This window comes from Helicoverpa armigera, chromosome 3 (genome assembly GCF_030705265.1).
Source record: "Helicoverpa armigera isolate CAAS_96S chromosome 3, ASM3070526v1, whole genome shotgun sequence".
Taxonomy (NCBI): domain Eukaryota; kingdom Metazoa; phylum Arthropoda; class Insecta; order Lepidoptera; family Noctuidae; genus Helicoverpa; species Helicoverpa armigera.
In genome coordinates, this window is record NC_087122.1 from 6,657,663 (window position 1) to 6,685,439 (window position 27,777).

The following is a 27,777-nucleotide window of genomic DNA, read 5'->3' on the forward strand; positions in this document are numbered from 1 at the left end:
TGTTATAAAAGTTACCTGATCATGTTTCTACAACTAACAAAATAAGGCTTATATCATGAACTTTCAGGTAACCAAGTTGTATTTTGATCCGTTTTGTATTTACTGAGAAAAATTGACATCCTTGGCGCCAAAAATTCCAATTCGTCCTCTTAATTTGTGAGTCTTCAAACAAATAACTAAAAAAATTCGCGCTCGCTTCGCTCGCGGCTACTTGTTGCTTAACAATGTACTTAATCAGGTACTTTTGTGTCGTAGGCACAAAAAATTTCGCGCTCGCTTCGCTCGCGACTACTTGTTGCTTGACAATGTACTTGATCAGGTACTTTTGTGTCGTAAGCACAAAAAATTTCGCGCTCGCTTCGCTCGCGCAATATTATACAGACTTTCCTTTGTTAACTTCAGAAGCCAAATCTACGCTGTCTTACCTTCTATAAGTCAAATGTAGCAAAAATAACTTTTTGTGTACATTAATCTGTCTCAACTCTCATTACTTAAACCTGGCCAACAGTTTGAGCCTACAATGATTTGAACACTTTTTTATAGTCATTTATTTTTTTCACCTAGCAAAAAAGTTACAATCGTTGGTGAAAATAAACATAAGTAGGTAGGTAAGCGGGGCGGCATTTTTCAGTTTTTGCCCCGCCTAAAATAAATTGAAGATCCGGGGCTGCTGGCCAGTACAAATAAGTATCATGAAGTACCACCTACTGCGTAGCAATTTATCTCAGTGATCGACAGCGCCAATGTCAAATCAATAACAATCACTTGAAACATTGAATTATTTTGTAGGCGACGCACATCCATCGACGGTGACCTGATCTCTCAGTCCCAAGTTAACCTGCCGCTGCTCCACTTTGATATGTTTACTTTGTATTTCTTTAAAATATTAATAGATTGTAGGTATTCTACACGTGCATTCATGATTTGTTCTTCAAGGTATAGAGAACTGCTAATAGGCGTTACTGGATTCTGCTCTTCTCCTCTGAACATCTACAAAACCAGACAAGATTGGTAGTTCCAGAGACTATATTACCACGGTAGAGCTCGATAAACCATTCTTCAGCAAGCTTACGCGACCAACTATGTTAATTATCGATTTAAGTGGAAAGGTAAGTAACAGTTTCAGCTCAGAATGTTTAAACAATCAAATGTCTATTTTTAATCAATTCTCAGAATTTACGAGCCTCGTGATATTGTGTATAAACAAATAATCATCAAGCCCTCTAAAGCGTCATCATAATATGAAGCTTTGGACATGTGCCAAGTGATGTTAAGAAGTACAGATATCTCACAAAGATATGTGGATATAAACATAGAAATTATGTAATTTCATGAATTTCATGAATTTATAGAATATTCTATAAATTGTCATAGGTCGTTGCCATTGTAAATAACTAGGTAATGGTTATGGCAAAGAGCCAACGCTCTCATTAGAACAACTGCATATTTTAAATGTATAGAATTTATCAACGGCTACTCGACAACAAATGGAAGTAGTATAGTAGGTGTGTCACTGATAAGAAATGGAATGTTATCAACATTGTTTGTTTAGATACTACTGTGCTGAGTCGCAAAAACATGACACTGTAATTGCAATAAATAACCAGATCATCAGAGATAAACATCTTTTGGAAAATTTGCGTCAACCTTACTCATGACTATTATAACTCACTATTTCCAACAACCTTGAATAAAATCTCTGTGTCATGTGATATACTTACCTTGGAAAGAAAAAAACTGTTTATTTTCCTGAGCTAACTTGCCAAATGTCAACAGTACTGGAAGTTTCTAAAATTCAGTAAGTATCTACAGTAAATGGAATATAACGATCGGATAATGAAATAAACAATAAGGCAAAACAACAGAACAACTTAAGTTAAACAACAGAAGTAAGAATGAAGTTAAACTGGTTAAACTATTGAATTTATTAATAAGAATCACCCACAGTACTCTCTTCTTCTAACCATTTCAACATTAGGGTACAATAATTACCAAAAATCGTTTACTCTGTTTCAACCTGCAAGGAAAACAGACATGGAACCATGAATACGTTAGGTAGTTGTTTTAACTGTTTCCCAGAAATACAATTCGGTAAGAACGCACGTTGCTTTGTTAAAGACAAGAAACGCGACGAGACAACCCAGCCAGCCTTAGAGCTTACACAGTCTTGGAACTTACTACATGAAACCGGTATCGAAACCAAGATTCCTTCGAGGTGCAGACTTGTGGTGCTAGTTCGTAAGGATAAAATAAGCCCCTGTTATCTTGTTTGAGTAGTAAAAAGCAGGTTCATCTACGACATTCCTTTCATGATGTACTGGGTAAATGCCTGTAATATTAATATTACATAGTTGTAGATACACCGCTTGTAAAGGACCTAGGTATTAAAATAGAAAAATGCATCGACGCTCTTTGTTTGTTATTGTAATGTAAATCACAGGAAACAGTCGAAGGTGGTTTGTGCTACTAGGTATTAATTTAACTGACGTCAATTAACAAAGAAACAATTAACTTTTGTAATAGTTTGTGGTTTATTTTATTTTTAATCAATGAGTCTCCTTTAAGATGCCTTTCAATTTCAATATTTACGGTCTTCTTTATGGTTTTCCTTAGGTACTTTCAGATGATTCACTATATCGTAAGTCAATTTTCACAAATACCTACAATATCTTCAGTAGGTACGCTGAGCTATTATAATTTATATTATTTACAAGGAACATTACTTCCTAGTTTAGTTATTAGGTACTTAACTGTAAACGACCTCGATGCAGTAATCAAAATTTTTTCGCGTTTTTATCGTACGATCGATTCAGCAAATTGTGAAGTCAACGTCGCGCAAAATATTGCAAACATCACGTGCCTATTCAGCTAGCCTTGTAAACAACTCAGTGCTTCGTCTAAAAAGTTATTTATTAAATTGTATAGATCATAGTTGAGTTCCTAGTGTTTTTTGCTCAATCAGCACTTGAAGACTGTTATTTTGAGCGGAGCTCGGGGCGAACAAGGCACGTTTCGCCACACCCGGCCAGGCCTCCAATGCGAGCCAATCGCGCGCCGCCACCGCAAGTATAATCAGTACTTTCGATGCATCGGACTATAGACAGCCTTGGACAGTAATAAATAAACAGATATTGCGTCAGGTAATGATGATTATGACTATGCTATTTAATTTTATAATCATAATCGAAGAAACCGCGCTCTCGTAGATACCTACATGTTTTTACCTGCTTATCAAAAATTTGGCTGATGTAATAACCTGAAATAACCAACCTTAAAATGTTTAACAAGCACACTAATGCATGCCTTATTTGCTTTGTCTAATAAGCTCAAATGAACAAGACACAAAGCACTCCTTCCTTACAGCGGCTGCTAATTGTGTCGGAAATGTTTGCCCTCCTAATAAAGATTTGCGATTTCGTCATATTGGTTAACAAGGGTATTAGTCATCAGCTTATGGCATTCAATGCTGGATCTGGGAACAGGTACAACTCTAGGTAAGTATTTTATTTACGAGTTGTCTATCCTGCACAGGCTTTATTTTTTCTGTCCATTTTTGCTTTTTATTTAATGTTTTAGTTTTTTCAAATGCGTCCTGATTAGGGTTGCCAGGTCCTCAGACGCAAAAGCCGGACAGACCTGTGAGTTTGTCCTGACATTTGGGTAAAAAATACGGACATTTTTATAAAAAGTGTAAAACTATTTTTTTTTGTGCTAACATTCGGTCGAAAAACCCGGACGCCTCACATTTTTGAAAAATTTTGGTCAGTACAGCGGTCGGCTGTTCTCGGGTAAACTCGGCTAGCCGAGCGCGCGGCCGCCGGTCGCCGCACCCCGTGTCGCGCCGATACTCGTTCGGCGTGATTCGATCTCGATCCGCGCGCGAATTTCGAAATTGAAAAATCCTACCTAAATCCTAACAGGCCGGATGCCGCTTATTTTTGCCGGACAAGCAATCAAAAATCCTACGTATGTCCTGCTTTATCCTAACGCCTGGCAACCCTAGTCCTGATAGAACTAGGACGTGCACACGTCTACGGCCATTACGGTTTGCATGATAACTAAAACCATTTTGAACTTCAAATGCAAATTGAAATGTAAGTATCTATTCATTTCTTGAGAATCACTAAGATGTCTGTTATAAATTCAATATGTGAAGCAATTCATCAACAATATGGTCACTGTGACCGCCATCGGCAGTAACTTTCCACTCGCTGCGGCTCGCTGCGACCAATGGGTAACGAGCCGATGTTTATGAAACAAAACGCTAAAGAACATCACTGTGTACATACAAGGCGAGTATTCGCTGCAATACGAGCCTCGAGAAAATTCGCTCTCGTTTCATGTTCGAGTGCATTGGCGGGAAAGTAAAGTATTCTGGAACTTCAATTGAATTTCGCGGAGTACCGGTAAACATTGGACTACGTAAGCGACTGATGTTTATTTTAATGCCTGAAACTTGAAACGGCCGAATGAAATCCATCAATGTATAATGTGACGATACTATCCATATTTGGAAAAGTTTTTGGCAGATAGATACCAAATCAAGCCAAAAAATATACCTGCAGCCAGTATAATCTTTAATTAGTGAGAGTGATCGACTACAGCACGATGGCTGTAATGATGATGGTTTAAATTAAAACTCTCACAGGCAAGGACCAGTTTCCCTAAGAACGGCGGCGTCGCTGGGACCCGGTACTTATGTGGAATTGTTGATCAACTGGTACCTCTACTTACTGCATCATCATGATTCATTTTACTGAATCAAGTTCGACATTCAAAATTGAACCAACATCTGCAAAAATGGCAGAAGAAGACGCTTCTTTTATAATCTCTACATTAGTTATTTAACACTTAAAATCTAGGAGCATTTCAATTATTTAAAACTTCAACCTTTCAAGGAACGATACAATGTTTAGGGCGCCACATTGGATGCTTAGAGATCTTATTTAACAATCAGTACCTACTCTACTATGAATCGTTGTTCAATAATAGTGTTGCAGGAGTGATCTGTATTTATAATTTGTACATTGCTTCGATATTACGCCAAATAAAAAAAAAACTGAAGCCTAATTGCCAATTAAATTCAAATTTCGTGTCTAAAATCAGGTGTTGTGGAAATCCGCTAATTAGATAGGTATGCTAGTGCCTGTTATAAACTAGAATAGGTTTTATGAAAAAAAACCTCTATTAGAAGTTTTAGCAGTCTTATCTGATCACATAAAACATAGCATTGGAAAACCTCTAAGATTTACGACGTTATTAAATATTAAATTACGATCTACACAACGTACTTATCCTTTATAAAACTGACTGTTAGTTCTTTAAGTACTCCTGAGGATAACCGGTGCAATAATATTTACTTAATGTTAACTATCTAGCTAGGCAGTTTGCTTCGATCGTACCTAAGTAAGTAGGTAATGTTTGGTGAGGATCAGGACACGCGAGCTCAGAGATATATATTTTTCTTTACTTATCTAGGTACATACCTACAGCAGAAAGTGGATTTTCTTTAGCGAAACCCACACGAGGGATTGGTAGCATTTTTGTCTAATATAATCCATACTTGTTTTTATGCGCATAAATCGAGCAGATTAGTGTTACCCAAATATTTGAATGTGCGTCAAAAGACCAAATGTAGGCATGAATACTGAAAAACAGTATAGGTAAACAATAGGTACCTACCTACAGTACCTATGTTTCAGAGTGTGTACTTTATCAATCTATCCTTGATTGTATGTATTTCATGTCAATAATGGGCTATTTATTCCATTTTAAAGGCAAACGGAAAATTCCAGCCTTGATCAACAACAATTATATCAATCAATTGTCTGATTGTCCGTACGATGTCCAATTTCATGATTCGCTAGCACACATGAAACACTGGGCTCGATACGTGTAAATATGTCGCGTTTAGAATACCTAATAGATGTTTGTCTACAAATTGTCAGTTTCAGTCCAAAAACAAATGATTTACATAGTTGAATTTTTTTCGTTTTTTTCGATTAAATAAGAAACGATAGATGCAAATCGCAGCCAAAAAATATTACAATTAGATGTTAATTGATGCACATCTACATAGGTTTACATAACATATAGGGTAATAACATTTTTAACTATAAACGGTTTTCCTATTTCATTTTAGTGGTGTAGTGCTTGAAATTAATTTAGTCAAACTATTAGTTTGCCCAGTGAATATTTCATAGTTTTTCCATTTAGAACATAGGAGGGCAATATTGCTACAATTTTACTGTCGTAAGAGTGCCTACCTAATAATTACTGATTTGGGAACCCAAATTATTCCTCAACTTAGTTTAAAGTTAACAAACAGATATCGTAAAATATTTAAGCCTTTTCGGCAATTTGTACTTTTGTAGACCAAAAAGTCCCCGGCAATATCTTTTAATTTAATAAAAATTATAATGTTAACGTCTACATTGGTTTCTTAGATCAAGTTGGGTCATCTATTACAAGTTTTATGTCTGACCAAGTGTTACCTATTTCCATATGACATCTAGACATTGTTCTTATTTCATTATTTTTATCTATGGACTTTTTTTGTACCTATAAATATATTATTATTCTGGCTAAACTTCTCAATGAAACTAAGGATGAATACAAAATGATATGTCATTATGAGAAGGCATTCTATATGCATAAAAGCTCTTTATAAAAATAATATAAACTAAAACATGTTTCTAACATATTTTTTTTTTCCCAAATTTCCCAAAAAATTATCTAATTTCATCATTCATTAACCTACAAAGAGAAGCATACTCTGACTAGCTTGTTTGAGCGAACTTTTAGACACTTCACAGATGTCTTGACGCCTTGGACTTTGCTCCGCCACACCCGCCTGGTGTAGGTACCTTCCTATATACCTACTCACCAAGGCTTTGCAGGTAATTGACGACATTTCATCATTATTTACCAGCCTTTTATATATTCACCAAAAAATATTATTTCCATTTCCAAGAAACCTTAAAAATAGCGAATAAAGTCTGAAAAGTAACTATTATATAATCTGTGGAAATGGTTCATTATTATTGAACTTGTCCATACATGTTATACTTAGGTCTAACCTCAAGATTCTTAGTACCTTGGTAAGTACATAATTTGATGAAAAGATTAGGTACTAATGCTGTCAATGTGTATATCGGGTGTGTCGTTCATAATCACATTAAATTAAATGCGTTAATATACTAGTATATATGTGTCGATTAACACAAAGATAAAAGAAAAATACGTAAAAATAAAAAAAAATATTTTTTCAAACAAAGTAAATGGAATAAAAATGTGCAAAAATTAGAACACCATATAAAAGTCAGTCATTACAAACAACTGAAATTCTCCCTTGAAAACTGACAGCTGTCAACTGATCAAAACATACGATACTCCTAACTTTATCTCTGCTTTACACATGATGTTGTACATTATAAAAACTAAAAATGACTCATGTGGGTAAACCACTGAATGGATTAGGTTATTTTTTTTACAATTCGCCATAGAATATCATAAAGTATATGCGATATGATTTAATGTGATTGTGAACGACACACCCGATATACAAAAAATAAAGTCAGCAAACTTAACCAGAAGTAAGTACCTATATTACCAGTTTTTATTGTCCGATTTTGTGTGAGTATTAGGATAAACGTAAAATGAATGAACTGAAAAAAACTTAGGTAGGTATTGCAATATATTAAGTGCATGAGTTGGAAGGAATGCATACCAATAAATGCTGTAAACAATGTGTCACTAACTAAATACTGTGACGGAAAACACTAAGTGGAAATCCACTCGGAGCAATAAATTCCAAACATTTGTAATACCTCGCGAACGAGGGCTTCTTACAATTAATTGCGTCACTTCTCCACCTGCCAAAGTATCAACATGAGGAAAATTTGTTACTTCGGTGCACATACTCCAATAATTCGTAATATTAGGTATCATCAGGCTATTATTAAATCTTAATCCTGGTATTGGGATATACAAAAGTCTGGGTTTTCCTTTTAGATACTTATTCTTGTTTTTCAGGAACCCATAGTTTGATCTGCGGTTGTGAATACATATTTGGTGTAAATAACCATCTCTAGCTGCATATTGAAGATATTCGCTCGAAACACTAGTAGCATTTCTCTCTTCAATTATCTGAAATCAGTCTTGGCAGTCCGAAAATACTGCAAATCTAAAATTACATACTCACCACGAATACTGACGGACGAGGCGCCGTTCATCTGTTTTAATTACAGAGTGAGTTCTTTCTTTCTACCTACACTTGCAGGCGTAGGTGGTTCATCCATCGCCGATCACATGGTTGGCACAGTTACCTACAAGCTAAAAAAGGAGCAAATGCTGAAATTCGTTGGTTAAACAGAGGTCAATGACGTGTATTCTTAGAAAGCGATACGTTGCTACGAGCAAGTACTCAGGTACGCAGTGGAGGTGTGGCGCGCGCGCATCGCAACACGCAACCATGTGCAATCTGCAGGGTACCAACATACTCGTTCATGGGTCGACGCACACGCCTCCCGCAAATACACTGCTTCAATCTAATATTGTATTGCATCAGCAGCAGTAAACTATTTTTATGTGCAGACGTTTATGATAAGCAAGAATGAATTTAGCACAATTAATATGCATGCACCTAGGTATAAAAATTTCTGCAAATTACCGCAAGATAATTTAATATTTCTTTGTTTATAAGCCTCGAATGCATATCTGTATTTCCGTTTATCGTAAAAATGCGAATTATTTTTACTAAACCAAATAGTGACGAGTCTTTAAAATGGGGTTCATTACAAGTTCTTATCTGGTTAATTATGAAACAAATTGAAACAGCGATACCAGCATGCCTACTGCTCACACCCACACGCCGAGTTGATTGCCACATTTCAATTTATTTGCCTGAATATCGCCAAGGAAAAGAAACACATTGTTTTACGTCTCTGACGCATACGACCGCGGCGGGTGGCAGCAGCTGATTGGTTGGCACAACCAAGCCCCCCTACGTCACACCGTGTCTGTCACGCAGGCATAGCTCGTGACCATGGCTCCATATCGCTACACTACATTCATTGTGAAAATTATAGAATGTGTATATGTGTATAAGCATACGTAAAGTAAATACCTACTATATAACTCGACGTGAAACGATTGTTGCACGAAAACCATATACCTAGGTAATCTCGTGGATTTTAGAGCCATTACACGTGTCTCCGTCACGATAGTTGGAGAAGTCTGTAACTGCCGATTGGGTTCGCTTGAAATTTTGTAATTAGAGAAGCCTTAGACAACTATATTTCTTTGGCTCCTTAAAATATTCACCTAGGTCTACTATCTGTCTATGATAAAATCACTGACTGATACATGTTTATTTAATAGCCTAAGTAATAACTGTTGTGTCAGGACTGATGAAATTTTGCAAGTCAAGCAAGGACTATCAATGACTTACATTGGGTTCATGGATCACATGACTGAGTTGCTCAAGCGAGCCGCGAGCGTCATCGAAGAAACATGATGCTAAACTCGTGGGTGTGGCTCGATTTGACCTTGAAGCTACTTTCAATGATTTTATACAGCATACGTAGGATGTAAATAGAACACATATGTCGTGAAAGACACATACGACACAATAGGATAGTTTACTGGTTCCGAATGCCATATATGCCATGGCTAATTCTCCGAAGTGATCAGATCGAACTTCCGAATCACATGAGGTCCGAAAGCCGAAATTCTACGCTTCGATGTACCGAAACTCTTGACAGCTATTCTGCGCTGTCTTAAAACGAAAAGATGAAACAGACAAAAAGAGACATTCGACGTGAGAAGATAAGTTACAATGCCAAAGGCAAGAATGATCTTCGCTTACCGAAATCTATGTTACCCCATACTTTTCAAGATATTTCAGCCTTATAATTAGTTTTGTAATTTCAGTAGGTACTGTCTGAGCTGTAAACGTCCATAGGTTTTGGTCAGTTGAGTTGAAAAATATTTTTCCTTCAGGGAAAAAATCTTCATCTTTCCAGGAAATAGACTGCATAAATTAGTGTACAATTTATGATTTTATTATCTAGGCGAGGCAATCTTAGTCCAAATATTTATATTAGAGGTACAAAGAATAAAGTCCTCGGAAGCAAATTATTTACACCTCCTCTAATCTTGTGTAAAAAATGACTGTGGATTTTGAACTGTGAAAATGGATAAGGATAATCTTTTTTGCACGTTTTGTGATAGATACGCTTCGTTATCACGATTTTATGCTTTTGACTATCCGGTATTGACGTTTCAGCTCAATAACTGCTTTCAGTGACACAATTAACTAAGGTAAACGCGGGTGAAGTCGTCATGCCCCAATAGTCGTCAATTAATCAAAAAACTTTTATTTATTTTTTCTACTGAACTTAAAATGGGCCGGTGTATATGTCAACATATTGTTGATAATATATTGCACAATTGAAATAACAATACGGGGTTTTAACAGTCATGGTATCGGAGATATGTTAGTCGAAACGTGTGTGCCCTAACGAAATCGTTTTTTCTTGAAGTTCGGCTATCAAAAGTGAAGCACGGCACGTGGTTTTGTGTTTTGATTTACATAACTCCAGTGGTGTCTGTGGTATGTTTCTTTGTTTAATTGGATAGTTAAGTTTATTTGCTAACGATGTAATATGCAATTTGGAATACTTTTAACATAGAAGATATATTTTTTTAATGTGACATCTATTGGTACTTTAAAACTCCCATTTGACCCAAAACTCGTCAATTTTAGAATTATTATGACGACTACTGGGACATTGCACCTAAACTCGTCATAATGAGGATATTTTGTGTTTTACAGTACAAAATGCGAATAAATAGCTAATATCGGGACTTTTACAAAATTGTTAACTCTCTAGGACAAACATATTTAAGGTTTAGACTACATTTGTTGATAATACTGTGTTTGTCTTGACTTTTTGTTCGAAATAACTGCATGTCGTCACGCGTATAGCACCGCGTCTCCCTAACGTGTCTTAATAGCGCCTGTATAAAAATTATATCATTCAACTAGCTAACTGTTTTGATGCAAAAAATATTAAAATCAGTTTCAAAACTAAGATGACATAGCTTCCAGCGTTGTCACTTCTTTGCTTGTCGTATTCGATATTGATGGGTAAAGAGTAATCTTAAGTAAGATTTTTTAATTTAAAATTGTATGTACCCAGTGATTGCATGATCGTCATTTTAATAGCAGATCATGACTGTAAGAGACTACAAGCAAGAGGGCCTTTTAAAAGTCATAGAAGCTGTTTAGAATAGAATAATGAAATTCTAAACCGCCGTGGAACGCCGGCTTAGGCGTTCCCCAAATCATCCCGTAGGTGTCGTAAAAGGCGACTAAGGGACAAACCGGAGGTCGGGCAGCAGCGCCCTCCGTGTACCGCACACCCTCACTGCGATCGCCAACCCGCCTGCCAAGCGTGCCGATTAATGGCAAATTATGATTATGATAGGCACAGAAACCAGGCCCCCAGTCCCCGGCAGCTCCGCTATCCCTGGCGCGGGTAGCGGTCAAGGTAACGGCGGAGCAGGGGGTGCTAAGAATCCGCGGAAGAGATCCAGCTATCCACCCCCACGACGACTGGCCCTGGTAACACTCAACATACGCACATTGAGGACTGACGAAAGGATCTGCGAGCTGGAAGAGGAGTTGAGCAAGTTACATTGGGAAATTATAGGGTTATGCGAAGTCCGTAGAGAGGGAAAGGACACCGTAACCCTGAAGTCTAGTAACTTGCTCTACTACCGGGAAGGCGGCCAACAGTCCCAAGGTGGTGTCGGGGTTCTCGTTCACAAGTCCCTCGTGAGCAACTTAACAACCATCGACAGTGTGTCGAACAGGGTGGTATACCTAATACTGAGAATATCCGAAAGATATTCGCTGAAGGTCATTCAGGTGTACGCACCGACCTCGTCACACTCCGATGATGAGGTGGAGACTATGTATGAGGACGTAAGTAGGGCCATACATAGTTCCAAAACCCACTTCACTGTTGTTATGGGGGACTTTAATGCTAATTTGGGAAAGAAAAGCGGTGATGAGTTGAGAGTGGGGCAATTAGGGTATGGGAAACGGAACCCTAGGGGACAGAGGCTGGCCGACTTTCTGGAGAAAGAGGGACTCTTCTTGATGAACTCTTTCCTCACAGGAAATGGACCTAGTTAAGTCCCGATGGTTTCACGAGATAGACTTCTTCATGACCGACAAGAAACGGGTATTCAGCGACGTGTCTGTGATCAATAGGGTAAAAACCGGTAGCGATCACCGAATCGTTAGAGCCTCCCTGAATATTAATGTTAAACTTGAAAGGTCCAGTCTGATGAAGTCTACGCTCCGACCTACTCGGTCCCATATTCAAAACCCAGAAAGCTTTCAACTCGAGCTCTCTAATCGCTTTGCTTGCCTTGAGAACCTAGCATCAGTGGACGAGATCAACGACGGGTTAGTGAAAACTGTCCGCACGGTAGGGTCTAAGTTTTTTAGACCCTGTCGTAAAGATAGATCTCAGAAACTGACCGACCAAACCTTAAACCTCAAGGCTGAATGACGCTTGCTACAGTTGCAGTCTTCCAGCGACGCGAAGTCATATAGGCAGCTCAATAGACGAATATCTAAGTCCCTGCGACACGATGTGCGTCTTTTTAATACAAATCGTGTTAAAGAGACCATACAGCGAAACCAAGGCTCGACGCCTTCAAGCTCCTGGAATGGGAAGAACTTGGCATCAACATCAACGGCGAATACATCACTTATCTTCGGTTTGCCGATGACATCGTAGTCATGGCAAAGTCGATGGAGGAACTCAGTATGATGCTCGATAGCCTCGACCGAGTTTCACAACCGGTGGGCCTGAAAATGAATATAATGTCAAATGTCAAGACGAAAATAATGTCAAATGTCCCTGTTGAGCCCACCTCGGTCTCTGTTGGAAGCTCAGTACTCGAAGTTATTGACTCATATATCTACCTAAGACAAGTAGGTAGTCCAATTAGGTAGGTCCAACTTCGAGAAAGAGGTCACCGCTGAATCCAACTCGGCTGGGCAGCGTTCGGGAAACTACGCAATATCTCTGCGTCCGGCATACCTCAGTGCCTCAAGACGAAAGTCTTCAACCAATGTGTGTGCCAGTGATGACTTACGGCACCGAGATGAGTTAAACGTGGTCTCTCACTATCGGCCTCATCTCAAAGCTCAAAGTCGCTCAACGAGCTATGGAGAGGGCTATGCCCGGGGTTTCTCTATGTGATCGAATCCGAAATGAGGAGATCCGTAGACGAATTAAAGTCACCGATATAGCCCACCGGATTAGCAAGTTGAAGTGGCAATGGGCAGGCCATATTGCTCGCAGAGCAGATGGCCGATGGGGTCAAAAAGTGCTGGAGTGGCGACCACGGACTAGTAAGCGCACGCAGCGTAGGACGTCCACCAACAAGGTGGACAGACGACCTTATAAAGGTCGCCGGAAGACGCTGGATGAAGGTTGCCTCTAACAGGTATCTGTGGAGATCCAAGGGAGAGGCCTATGTTCAGCAGTGAACGTCCTATGGCTGAGATGATAAATGAATGTGGCGTTTATTTTTTGTGAAAACTGATTATTTTATTTTACAATTTAAATATTTTATTTTAATAGTAATAATTTTCCTCGTGCCACATGACTGCACGGTTATTATGATTAAGAAATATAACATATACATATTTTACAGATTGATTTTATGATTCCAAGCGTTTGATAGTTAGGAATATAAATTAAAATGCAACTATGTATCTGTTTTATTGAATACCTGCTCTTCTAACAGATTATGACCTGCTATTCTAAATAGGGATTTGATTTTCTATCTATCTACCTAATTTATTTATTTTAAGAAGGCTTACAGACTAATAACATAATATGTAACAAAAATATATTTTCCAGTTGCTAATAACAAGCCTCCACAGATATATAATATTTAATTATTTTTAATGTAAATGTTTCAAAGGCACAAGTATGCTTAACAAATTCAACCACAAAAAAAATTTACATAACTTGAACTTTATGTTCAAGAGCATAGAGTTTACATTAGCATTAAAAGTTGTCGAGTACTGGGAATATTTGACGAGTATCCGTACAAATCAGACGACTATTGGTACAAATCGCCCTTTTTTTACTTTTGCCTTAATAAGTACATAAACCCATCAAAATTATTAAAAAAACATTAGTTACTTAGAATAACGAATAAATTCTCTATCACGTCATGCAAAAATTTACATTTTCTATTGAATATTTAACACACAGTAGCGCTTCAAACTCAGTGATTTCCGAAATCCGACGAGTATTGGTACGTTTACCTTAACTGTCACTGAATTTTGGCTATTTATTTATCACTTCCCTATTTATTTATCTGACTGTCAAGACGGGCTATGTTTTATGGTTTCTAAATGAATTCAGATTATAAGTACCTAATAAGAATTTCTATTAATAATACGTTCACGATATTATTAATATAAATTATCTAGGTACCTAAATATTAGCCTCAACATGTAAGAATCAAACAATTTATGTTTTAATTATAATTATAAGCTACTCTAATCTGCAATACCTACCTGTAATTCAAAAATATCTTGATATCATATGCAAAAAAATCTGCGAGACAATGAAACGTATAGGTAAACATGCCTGGTAATTAAAACGAGCACGTCCTTAAAGCAGAAAAACATTCTGATTGTTCATGAAATGCTCAATAAATTAATGTTTATGACAGATGTGACTGTACTCACGCACAACCACTGGAACGAGGGTCAATTGGATCAAGAAGTTCACGAAAACTTGATAGACAATAACGAAGATATATTGGAGACGGTCGAACTGCGTCAACTTTGTTGTTCGTTGACGTCATCAATACTTTAGAAGCCTTGCATCGGGGGCATGCAAGGTTAGAAAAACAAACTGAAATGTCAGTCACGCTGAGGATAGTTAACGACCACAACGGCATACAAGACGAGGCCGTCATACAAATGCAATTTAAATAAGTACATATTTGCTTATGATATGAAAGGCCGTGCCCAAACAGTCTGCAGTCCTTATTTCGGCAAATCTGAAAAATCATCAAAATTGCACTTGACTAACAATTAAGAGAATCAGCCAAAACACTAGTTAATAACTGTTCACTAAAGAACGTGTATGTGACGATTGATAAAAAAGTGTTTTTACTTTGCATGAGCCTACCAGCAATCACTTTTTGGCCTCGAAACTGAACACAGACAAGCCTTCAGGCACACACACATAGACAAATTGGAAGGCGTGTTCGTGTACATGCACATAACTGGAAATAGTTATGCGGGAAACACACAAGGATATTCCTTGGTGGTAGTGCGATAGGGTTATCAATGCTATAGTGCACGATAAGTTTTTATTAATACACTCCCAAAACATACGTTATCTACATTACACAGACTACACTTCAGTGTCATACTATGCCTATACCGCAAGTAGGATAAAAAAATATTTGCATTTTCATGGATATGCAGGAAGACAGTCGTTTTCGAACTTGTATATAGGTAATTAACAATTATTAAGTAACAGTAAATAATTACCCACACATCATGCAAGCAAGCCAACTTACTATCAACTACATGAATTAGAAATACGATTCAGCAACCCTAGTCTATGTACAAGAATGCGATTCATTTGAAAAGGCGCCAACCGACACGTAAGCCAGTCACCTGACCGTCTGGAGCCCAAGCTCTGAAACCAAAAAGGCCGTAATGACTGCACTAAGTACTTAAATAGGCTTTATTACCGACCAGCAAGACTCATAATGTAACAACTTTGCTCAAGTCTGTGAAGCACAGAAAACGTTAAAATCTTGATTTTCTAGTGTAGATTATTAATTGATTATATTTAAAGATTTGATGAACTTTGAGATGTGTTAGTACGGTTATGGGCTTTTAAGGTTTTTACAAGAACTTTGAACGTATTTTTTGTGTTGAACCTTGATTTCTGTACAAACCGGTACCGTCTCACGACTGCGTCTGTGACGTAGAGCCACTCCCGCTTTTGAAAGTCACCGATGATGTGACGTGATGCATAGAGGACATACCTACTTATCTTATAGGTATGGGTTTTTCTATTTATGTATTCATATTAATTTACGAAAAATGTTTTATAAGTTTGTTTCCCTATTATTCAATACTCCAACGCAATTTCACAAAAGATAGGTAAGTACTTACCTACAAATGGGAGGCGTAGACAATACCTACATAAGGGAACATTGTCCTCATAACACCTGGCATCATAGGTTTATGTTAATGAAATAATGTTTATTTAATATTTACCTTGTTTTGTTTTAAAAGGCAATTTGAAAAGCTGTTTTGTATTCAACTGATGTCAATCAAGACAATGAATCTATTCAATTGAAAATCTATTAGTTTAACGCCTTAGGGATTGTGGTAAGTTTGTATCTAAAGTACCTACCTACAAGATTAGTTACATTTTGTTTTATTGTTCCTAAAATTAACTTCTTTTTATTATTTTCTCAAGTTATTCTGTTAATTATCATGCTATGCAGATAGGGAGGGGCAGATTCTTCTACACATTACATTCTGTCACTGTCACAATAGTGTAGGTATGTAGGTAAACAAGTTATTGACACAATATATTATTCTTATTCTAAAATAGGTAGATGCTGAATCTTAAGAATTAGATAGACCTCTACCTGTTTAAAATTCGTACTAATTAACATAATCTAAATGTATACAAAAATAAGTAAATAATGATTTAGCAGTTGCCACATTATTTATTATTGCAAGTGGTTACAAACAAAAACGTTTTGTCATGTATTTGCTAATGACAAAAGCAAACCAATTGGCCACGAAGTGTCATGAATATCCGACTGAAAGCGGACTGAACTGCACAGAAGAAGTTCTTTTATCATATTCGCTACTTCTAACCTGTTAATGCTAAATACAAGAGTTTATTTGCTAAAAGGCGCTAATCTCAGGTACTACAGAAAAGTTCAATTTGAAAAATCTTTCATTGTTAATGGTTCCAGAAAACCGCTGACTGAAGCTTGTTTTATAATATAAAAACAAAAATGTGAACGAAAAATACCATAGTTTGCATGTTATTAAAAATATCCTAAAAATGTAAAATAGGACGATTTGACCCCGACGTGATTTGAACACGCAACCTTCTGATCTGGAGTCAGACGCGCTACCGTTGCGCCACGGAGTCGTTGTTAATACACTTGAAATACAGCAATAAGAATGTATCTCATTAGAACTAATTCTGAATTATTGTTTTAAATATTTTTAGGATCGCATCACACCATGGCCAAAATTACGTAGATAAGCAGTTAAAAATTACATCTCTTAAACATAATGTTAAAGTTATTCTAACTGCAATAAGTAATAAAGTTAATTTCAGTCATCAGTTTATAAACAAGGAATTTTATTAAAGTATTTTTTAATGTACATTCAAATGTATTTGGATATCAAAATGTTTAAACAAATACTTAAAACATCTTAGCATTAGCAATTACCATAAGGCGACATCTGCAGCGTAAATTATGAACTATAAGCGAGTATGTAAGTAAGAGTATACACATAGATGGCGCTGTACAGTTCAAGCACTGTGGGATAAACATGCAAAAGTAAAGCTATTGGTAAAAGTAAAACTAATATTGTACTAAGCATATTAAATTTTAGTGTGACAAAGTGATTCTTTATTCAGTCATTCATAACAAACATAACAATACTGAAAAGCCTATACACAGATTTAAACTATGTATATGAAAAACTGGTATTGTATTTTCCCATAAATCATATTTTTACCTGAATCCTGTAAATTCAGGCAAAAATATGATTACAATATTATGAAACCGTAGATATTCCAAATGCCTAACAGAAGAAACGTAATGATTGTGAAATTCATACACATTGTGCAAGCCCCTGTGGCCTAATGGATAAGGCATCGGCCTCCTAAGCCGGGGATTGTGGGTTCGAGTCCCACCAGGGGTACAAACTATCTTTTTGCCTTTTAAATGAAACTCGTCAACGTTATTTTTCACTTATGTTTATTTGTAAAAATAATAGTGCTATGCTTATTAAAAATAACTCAATTGAAAGTTTTTTATTAAATGCATGTCCTCGCAGAGGTAAACAACGGAGTCCTCCGTGAGTTATGTAGTATCCCACTTGATGTGGCAGTCGGCAATCATTATCTGTAGATAAATAATTTGTATTAACGGTATTAGAAAATGGCAAATGTATTTTTTTCGTAATTTTTATCAGTAAATGAGTTAGTGATGACATAATGAATTACTTATCAGGTATAAATGGAATTATACTTTAATCTGCAATTGAATAAATAATGTAGTGGATTCTTATGGAAATGTGCTAATATATTATGTATTTTATTCTATTTGATATTTGAACCATAATTTAGCGCCAACACTCATCGGCGCCGTGGCTTAGTTGGTTAAAGCGCCTGTCTAGTAAACAGGAGATCGGGGGTTCGAATCCCCCCGGGGCCTATGGATGGTTAACTCTTTTGCATTTTTTTAACGATTTGCAACGAATTTACTTTTAAGGGCAACATTATTTTGAAATTATTTTAGTAAACTGATAAATATAATTTTTCGAGTGGTTATGCTATGGAAATATTTACTGGTGACAAACATAAAACAAAATTGTAACGATAATATGTTGAAGACTATGTAAGTTAGTTAAGAATATACATAGATATATTAGTATTATATGAGAGTAATATAAGGAGGTATTGATTATTGATATTGAGTATTTTAACCTATGGAACGGAATATTTCTGCTCATAAATTGAATGATTAGTATTGCATGTGTAGGTAATATGTGTATGTGTCGTAATACTCGTAATCGTAAGAGTGAATGTTAGTTAGGCTCAAGGTATTCTTCTAAGATATAAATATTAAATAAATTATCTGCACTACCTCATTATTAGAACCCAATGGAAATATTATAACAAAACTAAAAAGCCAATGTGCTGAAATTATAAATGGGAAAGTAGCTATCGTTTACCACGGAGATAGCGTAAAATTAAGGACATGGAGTAACATTTGGGGGATGTGGCAAATAACCAATTTGATATAACAAATATGTTCCTTAGTAAACTTACTAGCACAGAGATTGGAGGTGGAGGTAGCAGTGACGGTGAAGTAGGCCGGTGGACAGAAGTCAGGGGACGGGCAAGGTTTGGTCATGTTGAACACATGTAACCCTCGCTCCATGATAGCTTGACAACTGTGGGTCGCCTCCGCCCCTCGCCACATACACACCAGCAACTGTCCTTGGCCATCATTACGAAACTGGATAACAAAAAAAAAAGAAATTCACCTCTAATAAATACTTCATAGCAACGACCTTATTTAAAATTGGAACTGTTTAGTTACAATGTGTGAGATAACCCAAATGTTTATTTGCTTTAAATACACACAGAGTTTGTGCGCTTTTTAAAATTGATAGTCTTTTATTTTTATTAGACACCTAAATATTTTTTGTATGTGCTGTTAAAAAAATACCTGTAATAAATAAAACGCTTCCCAGACAACAAAATTGCATACATCGATATCTGACATTCTACATAGGATAAACTAAGACTAAAAATAAAGTTACAATCTCGCAACAAATTCTCCTAACCAAGGAACGCAAAACATCCAGTCCTGTAACCAGTTTTTCAAACTGGTAAGATAAAAATACTATCCCACCCAGACCAAAATAGATCACAGACGAACAGTCGGTCACCGATTAGTTGAACGCATAGCATGGCTGCTTACATTGAAATAGAGCTTGCAAGTCATGCAGATTATTATGTTTAGAACTAATATTCAATGTCTGTCAATAGGCAGGTATACATAGCCTGTGTGTTACATAAGAACTTTGAAAGAGCTAGACATTTTTTATGAGGGTACGAAACATGTCTATTTGGTACTAAATCAATTTCAATCAATTCTGTGATCTTTCAATTCCCTGTAATTCATCTTTTTTACTTTTTGCCTGGTAGTTATAAGCTACTTTATATTTGCTGTTAGATTACGATGCATCTTTGATACATTTTGATAAGCGTAGCAATGGTTAAAAGTTGGGTTTCTTCGAAGAGCCAAATTGGAGACCTCATTGGGGCAATAGCCTAACACTAGAAATATCACAACACAAAAACTTACACAGAATGATACCCACCTGAACGCGTATAACAGGCTGCATCCTCAAGTAAAAGGGGTGTATACGGTAATACGTGGGCCTATTCGGAAGCACAAAGTCTTCGAACTCGACTTGGTTGAACACCGTACCGTTGACGGGGCACTGGGCGCCTATCAACCTCTGTGGTATGGTGCTCTTTATGAGGTACACGTCTACCGCGTTTATAATGTCTTGCACGCTCGTTGATGGCGTCTGGAATTGAAACAGGAATCAGGAGTTGCAAAAATGATAAAATGCATTTAACATGAAAAAGAACTAAATAAAAATATGTAACTTAAATAATGGAAAGCGATTAGACATAATTAACAAGTCTGTAACATTGTAGTTTTGTATGCAACCGGTTGTAATAATTATAGCCAGATTTTTAAGGCTCGGCCTTGTTCGCTTATGTAGTTCAAGGAAGTAAAATATATTTGTAGACGCTACAAAATGACCAAAGCTAACAAAAATGCGCGGCTGATAATCAAAAGTAAACACAGCATCACATGAATCTTGGAATGTCGTTTAGTAACTCGAGGATCAACGCTCCTATAAAATTAACTGGCGTCTGCGACCAGTTATCGCAATTAGCTATGTACCTTAATTACACATTGCGGGTACTAGTTAGGTACACATACATTACTGCAATTTGTTTTCGCTTCAACAAGTGCAACGACACGCGTTATAATCTTTAGGAATATTGTAAATCTGAATATATTTTAGTAATTTTGAAATAGGTATTAAAGTCCTAGCTGTAATTTGTACCTCTTTGGCAGGCTTTAGGGTCAGAAATCAAGAGGACTGACAACCACTCTTTCACTCCAAAGGGAAATAACTGGGTTAGAAAATCAGATAAGCAGTTGCCCATGTAAAAAACGTCTATTCGGGTGCATTCGGTTAGACTGGAAACAGTTAATAACTGAGCTAATATACCTACATGAGAAAAGGCTGAACATAACGTGAGTGAAAGTGAAATCTTAGGCACACAAAACTTACTGTTAAAAACAGCTCCGAATAGTCCAAATACTCGTTGTTAATGTTTTGGAAGTCTGACAGGTCTTCAGCCACATACGTGAAGTACACATCGAAGTAGGTACTCCTAAGTGACGTCATCAGTTCCCTGGCTCGGTCCATCTCGGTGGCCGAGGGTCGGTCGCTGGGACTTATTACAAGGACCACAGTACTGGGGCCTGCGCTCGCGTTGTTTGCGATTTCCACTAGGGAACTGTTCAAAGAATGCTGCAGCACCGTTGATATGACCCTTGGTAAGTTGAGGCGGTTTGGCCCTAAAAGTTCATGAAAAATAATATTTATTGGTACAGGAAATCGATGAAAAATTATCGAGTGTGTTGCATACAGATAACGAAGTAGGTAGATTAATCGAACGCAGTGTGATAACGATGTTATTAACTTTTTGTAGCATTAGAGTGCTTGATAGAAAATTGGATGGCACTAATATGTAGGTAATCACGTACTTATTGTAAATTTTCACGACCTTAATTCTTTTCAAAATGTTTTTCGTTGAGTTGCGTTTTGAAATTGGTAGCAAGTAAAATTTATTTTTACAAAAAATTTAAAAGTAAACAGGTTTTCAGGGCTAACACACATTGTTTATGCTAAAGATACCCATTATGCCTTGGAATTATTTGTGGCATCCACCTAATTACATACGTTTTGCAGTAATTTCACTATATTGCATTCTAACAAGACGAAAGAAAAATAAAATATTTAAAAATACTTATACGTAGCTGAAACTAGGCCACGGTTCGATAATAGGTACCTCAAGCCGCGTACGCACGTACGAACAAATTTGTTGCGTTACATGATATGCAACAACTTGGTTCGCACGTGCGTACCACTATCGAACCTCGAACACTCTGTTGGTCAAACATGTTCGCGGCGATCCTTGTAGTGTGTTCTGTATGGACGGTGTTCGAAGCGCTTTAATAACTAAACAATCGACCACTTCCAACGGCGCCGTCAAGGCTACTAAGATAGAGTTCACGACTGTTGTTCGCGAACTCGACTCGAACTATGTTTGCGTTCGTGTTCGAATATGCCGTCCATACGTACGAACCAAATGTTCGGGTCTGGTGTTTGTGTTCGCTATGTTCGTGTTCGTACGTGCGTACGCGCCTTCAGGTGTGAAAATTAACGCCATGCAATGTCGAGACTGACATTTCGAAGATACATACTTATTGTTTTCTTACAAAACTAGTGAATACAAAAATAACATGAAAAATATTTCAATATTTTTGTATTGAAAAACGGAAACCTAATATTTCCGTACGTACCTACCTAATTATGAATCATATTTTAGAATGTTTTAATTGAATTAGTCGGAAAATTTTGCTGCAACAAAAATAACTTGAAAACCTTGAAGGACATAGCTAATTAGGTTTCCGCGAATGAGTATTACGACAAAAAAAATGCATCGCTAAGCACGTTCGTACCAAGAACACTGCACCAGCAAAACAATGTTATTAATAACTACGTAAATGGGTAGAATTTTTATGCTGAAATTAAAAATAATCATATATTGAATAGCTTTAAATTTTTCACTGTTCCATCCTACTAATATTATAAACGCGAAAGTTTGTATGTATGGATGTATGGATGTTTCTTACTCTTTCACGCAAAAACTACTGAATGGATTTTAATGAAACTTTACAATAATATAGCTTATACATCAGAATAACACATAGGCTACAATTTGTAAACATATTGTTCGAAATACTAAACCTGCGCAGACGAAGTCGCGGGCACCAGCTAGTAATCCATATAAATACCAATTTTTTCACTCAACAAAGCCTTTCCTTTGTCTCTCGACCAGGAAAAAAATTACGGCGTCAACATCATATTATCATTTGGATCTACCAATCTATACTAATATTATAAAGAGGAAAACTTTGTTTGTTTGGTTGGTTGTAATGGATATACTCAAAAACTACTGGATCGATTTTACATATTCTTTCACCGTTAGAAAGCTACATTATGTGCGAGTAACATAGGCTATATTTTATCCCCGTACGGACAGTAGTTACCACGGGACGCGGGTAAAACCGCGGGAAAACGGCTAGTACATAAATATATAAGAAAGTGTACTAAGAATACTTACATTCATCGGTATAATTCTTGATATAGGAAAACATGGTGGTGAGATTATATGACGGAGGAGCTATCCAATCTCCTGTGTTCCCATGAAGGAGAGATATTGAACCTCGTTGCATGTTTATCTCCAATGAACCGCCGATCCATCTGATAAAAATATAACATTTTTGCTTAATTTTTTATACGCGAACAATCTACTGCAGATTCGGATGGCAATTTTGATCCCGAAAACCCACTCATTATGAAGGATTCAATGAATCATGCAAGAAACCCATTTATCCTATTAATTTTTGAGACAAAAAGTTGTGGTTGGATTTCTTATTTTAACGTTACAATTCTGTAAAGTCATCAAAAATCCACTGTTTTTGTTTGTGACTATGTGTGTGTGAGGTCTCTATAAGTATACCTTCTCTCTCACATTTAAATGTGTGACAAATCTGATGGAATAATACCTTTGTGCTGTGCATAACATGAATACAACCAGGATGTTTTCAAAGCTCCAAATGACAAGCCTAAAAGTCACCGAACGAAAAAACAGTTTCGATAAGTTAGTTAACATTTTTTATAGCCGTAAATATTTACATACTTGCAAGCGTATGCACCGAGGTCATTCCAGCTTTATCTAATTTCCTGTTTGGGCAGTTTTTTGCAATCGTCTTTTAGTTTTAATAATTAAATTATGCACAATTACGTAACGTACGGCCTTGTGTCTGAGAGAGGTATTTAGTGTTGTACTCACGACATGAATTGTTCGACGTCGTAGCCTTTCCATGACCCGTCCGTGGCGACTATTAAGTCTATGACAGGAGCGCTGGTTAGCACTTGACAGTCTCGGTGATTTCGGCGCAGTAAGGCCGCTGCAAGTGAAAATTTATTTGCACAATTACCTTAATATAGTGAAATCAAAAACAAAGAACTGAGCATGTTTACGGACAGCATTCCAAAAGCAGGCTCGCTAAAAATGCAGTTCGAATGCAGTCGCATGCAGACGATCAACAAGAAATGTAACTGTATGTCGTCCTCAAGTGCCCTACAAGCCCTGTGGTGTTATTACTTTAATTCGTTACACACTGATGTAATACACGGATGTACCGTATTGATTTACGTATATCTTTGCGTAACCAAAAGAGAGGATCTTTTGAAGTGTTAGTATTGTTCTGCTTACATACACACCAACTAAGTTAATTTCCATAAGTATGTCGCAATGGAATATTGTAATGGAAAGGTTTTTATGAAAGTTTATAAATAACGTGCTGGGTTTTCACCACGGAGCCAAGCTCATGCCAGATTAGTCACAAAGACAACCGTATAATTATTCTGGTAAACAAAATAGATCTTATATATACAGTATGCTCTTAAAGACTTCATGTTGGAAATATCTCATAATATGAACTTACGAGCGTATTCCATGAAAGCAGTGACCGCGGCATTGGTGATCCTCTCCATCTCTTCAACAGGCACATACACAGTTATCTGCCTTAAAGACAGTACGTGAGCAAATCTAGAAGTTTCTATCAACAACTCGTCCTTATTCACTAAGCTCGAGAAGAGATTTTGACGGTTGCATGCTCGGATCGTGGGGTCGAATGAAACACCGCCGTCGGAATAGTACATGTCTAACACCTGTGATAGTCTGAGCGTACGTCTTTGTTCCAACCATTTTGGTATGTGGTGGGCTAATATGAAACCTGAAAAAAGATGTACACTTAAGAATTTATATGATGAAATGGAAAATGGACCAAAAAATCTTCAAGGGACGATATTTAATAATGATCTATTGCTAAATATCGTTTACCGAGTAGTCTGTCAGCAAAAACACTATTTCCTAATCATCATCGTCCTCCTGCCCTGGAGTCGGCGCAGCATGTTTTCTTTGTATATGTAGGTACATACCTACAAAAACACTATTTCCTATACGTATAATTTTCAAATCTTACCATCAACACCAGCCAATATCTCGGCGTCGGTAAACTGCCAGTCAGCCACTGTCAAGTTCTGCGGGAAGAGATAATGGTCTCGCGGCAGAAACGTGTCGTTCCAGCGATTGTTGCTGCCGATCACCATGTTCTGAGCCACCGAGCTCACGCGAGGGCCCTGGTTCACTACTACTTCTGCTAAATCCCCTGGAATTTAAAAAAAAAAATGCTATCATGTTTTGCATTAAAATTTTGGGTTTGACGAAGCACTAAGTAGGTACTTAGGTAACAATGCATTTGTGAGGTGTTCCATTTCATTAAGCAGATAAGTGTGTTGGTAAGTCTACATTTGGCCAGATTCTATAAACGGTAGGTTTGTTCATATCAAGAATTTATTAACTTCATATTTACAATTCATTAATTAGCGAGTCGCGACATAGTTTACACAACCTATAAGGAAGGAAATGGTCCTGATAAGTCATATCAACGTTTAAACAAAAATTTGCCTACCGGCGAGTGTGGCGACCCAAATGTTGCCTATGTCTGCGACATCTGACTGCCTTTGTATGGTTGGGTCTAATGTTTCTATATCTTCAAACCACTCTTGTTTAGCAGATACCATCAGGGGCTCAGCCACATCTTCTTTGAAAATGTTGGCGTTAAGTATGTCTGTGACTGGGACCCTTTGAGATTCCAATGATGCGGCTACTGCTGCCACTAATGTGCCAGATGCTACGGTTCCCCAATTCGTTTGTATTACGCCTTCTTCTATAGGACATCTGCTGATTACTCTGAAAATTTATTGGAAAACTATTAGTCTTAAGTCAAGTTTTATAAGAAATGCAATCATAAATCAAACCTCATTCAATTCTACTTAGTCTAGCAAAAACTGCACCCATTAATGACAAGCCAACAACGGCCCTTCCTACTCGCTGAAATTCTTGTCTAGTCATCCAATATACTGTGTAGTTATTCAGGTATTGTTGGTTAAAATAGGTCAACTACCTAAGTCCACCTTTGCTGACGCAAATACAAAAATCTTAAATAATAAAACCTGACAAAATGACGTCAGCAGTCTCATGTTAGTCGATAAAAATAATTTATCGATTAGGCACTGCCTTACTTTGTTTGTATACGGTAAATGGCAGAGAAGTCTTTTGACCTTATGATAGTAAAAGTGATTTATGAAACGTAAACAACCTACGTAAAGTTTGGCAAATAAATTACATTTCGTCATCAGTAGGTATGCCTACTTCTTTGCATAAGTAGGCAGTCAAAGTTTGTTTACATACTCACCTACCGGCACTCTGCGTTTGCATATTATTGGTGCCTTGAGACAGCTGAGCTGATAAGGGGCATACGAGACTTTCATCGCCTCGCTCCCATTGTCGCACTGTTGAACTCAGCATTTTGTGCAAAAGACATTTCTCTCCTATGGGCAGAATTTCGTCGGCTTGTAAGAGATTTTGGCTCGGCAGAAAAATATCCATTAGGATCTTGTATTTGTGGAATTGGAAGCTAGATGCCCTGTACGGTAGTATGAATTCGGTTTCCACGGCGTTTGACGACGACTGTTCAACGCCATCTAGCCGTAAGCTGGGGAAATAACAAGATATATATTTATTTTGGGCTAACTATGTTCTAATTTTCCAAAATGATTTGAAACCCTACCATGCAGATGTTACGCTACTTAGCTTTCATAATACTTGTAGCTCGCAATTTTCTTGTGATTACAAACTCGATTTAGAATTTAATTATTACAGAACTTGGCGAATAGGTATAGCTTTAGGTATCACTTAGATAAGGAGGTATAACACAGATGGCGTTGTTTTGAAGAAACAGTTTTCTTTTAATTTCCTGTAGGTAAATCACTTTTGAATGCGGCAGAGAATTCAAAAGCAGCCCCAGATGCAATGGCACATTTGAAATACAAAACTTTAGCTACAACTAAATTGTAGTTTCTGTGTCCTCTCAACACTTAACTATGTACATAATTGCAGTATGTAATATTACAGTTTACAAAAAAGTGATATTCAGAAGAAAGTATAAGAACTGTTACCTTCTAAGTAATGCAGAGCTATGCAGTCTCATATCCAGTTGTGAATATCGTTCGAGCTTCCTCAACAGCGACAGGAACACATCGAGGCGTCTCGGAGCCGGCAGCTCAGGAACTCCGGACCGGTAACAGTCCCGTAAGTGGCTCGGAATACTCGGCACTATTGCACATTTTGCAACTAACCAACAACGAATATTTTATCTTTATTATACTTTAAAGGTATTCGACATAAAAATTCATAATAAATAAGGTGTGGTTTAAATTTTCTTTGAGGACCGCGTAGTACTTACAGCTAGTTAACAATACAATATACAGTATAAGTTTCTTCATGACTTATGAACTCGCATTATATTTGTGGTAATAATAGAACAACAAAACACAATGCGTGTTGAAGCACGCGTAGGAGTGCTACTATAAAGATCACAGCGCAATGATAAGATAGTGATAATGAGTCGTTGCGAAACCAG

The 27,777-nt window shown here is 37.0% G+C and overlaps 1 protein-coding gene, 3 non-coding genes and 1 pseudogene across 4 annotated transcripts; 3 read left to right on the plus strand and 2 right to left on the minus strand.

The window, feature by feature from the left end:
• Nucleotides 1-10,639: 10,639 nt before the first annotated feature.
• LOC126056841 (uncharacterized) lies at nt 10,640-12,965 on the plus strand (annotated as a pseudogene).
• A 4,212-nt stretch (nt 12,966-17,177) lies between these two features.
• Trnaw-cca (transfer RNA tryptophan (anticodon CCA)) lies at nt 17,178-17,249 on the minus strand. The gene has a single exon. It is a non-coding gene; the product is annotated as a tRNA-Trp (tRNA).
• Nucleotides 17,250-17,961: 712 nt separating this feature from the next.
• Trnar-ccu (transfer RNA arginine (anticodon CCU)) lies at nt 17,962-18,034 on the plus strand. Its single transcript has one exon. It is a non-coding gene; the product is annotated as a tRNA-Arg (tRNA).
• A 39-nt stretch (nt 18,035-18,073) lies between these two features.
• On the minus strand, nt 18,074-27,759 carry LOC110374084 (uncharacterized). The gene is made up of 12 exons (XM_021331657.3): nt 27,601-27,759; nt 27,314-27,488; nt 26,551-26,850; nt 25,765-26,045; nt 25,276-25,461; nt 24,736-25,026; nt 24,078-24,195; nt 23,346-23,485; nt 21,224-21,513; nt 20,228-20,440; nt 19,167-19,356; nt 18,074-18,237 (listed from the first exon to the last, which is right to left on the minus strand). The coding sequence occupies exons 1-12, from the start codon at nt 27,638-27,640 to the stop codon at nt 18,074-18,076; spliced, it is 2,388 nt and encodes a 795-aa protein (XP_021187332.3). The 5' UTR covers nt 27,641-27,759.
• On the plus strand, nt 18,476-18,549 carry Trnat-agu (transfer RNA threonine (anticodon AGU)). The gene has a single exon. It is a non-coding gene; the product is annotated as a tRNA-Thr (tRNA).
• Nucleotides 27,760-27,777: the final 18 nt, after the last annotated feature.

Excerpts from the sequence above, each read along its gene's own strand:
- LOC110374084 (XM_021331657.3), bottom strand. The coding sequence starts at position 27,640 with ATGAAGAAACTTATACTGTATATTGTATTGTTAACTAGCT. Across the intron at positions 25,027-25,275 it reads GATATTGGCTGGTGTTGATG|GTTTCATATTAGCCCACCAC; the intron begins GTAAGATTTGAA and ends ATCTTTTTTCAG. Across the intron at positions 19,357-20,227 it reads AGCCTGTTATACGCGTTCAG|TTTCGTAATGATGGCCAAGG; the intron begins GTGGGTATCATT and ends TTTGTTATCCAG.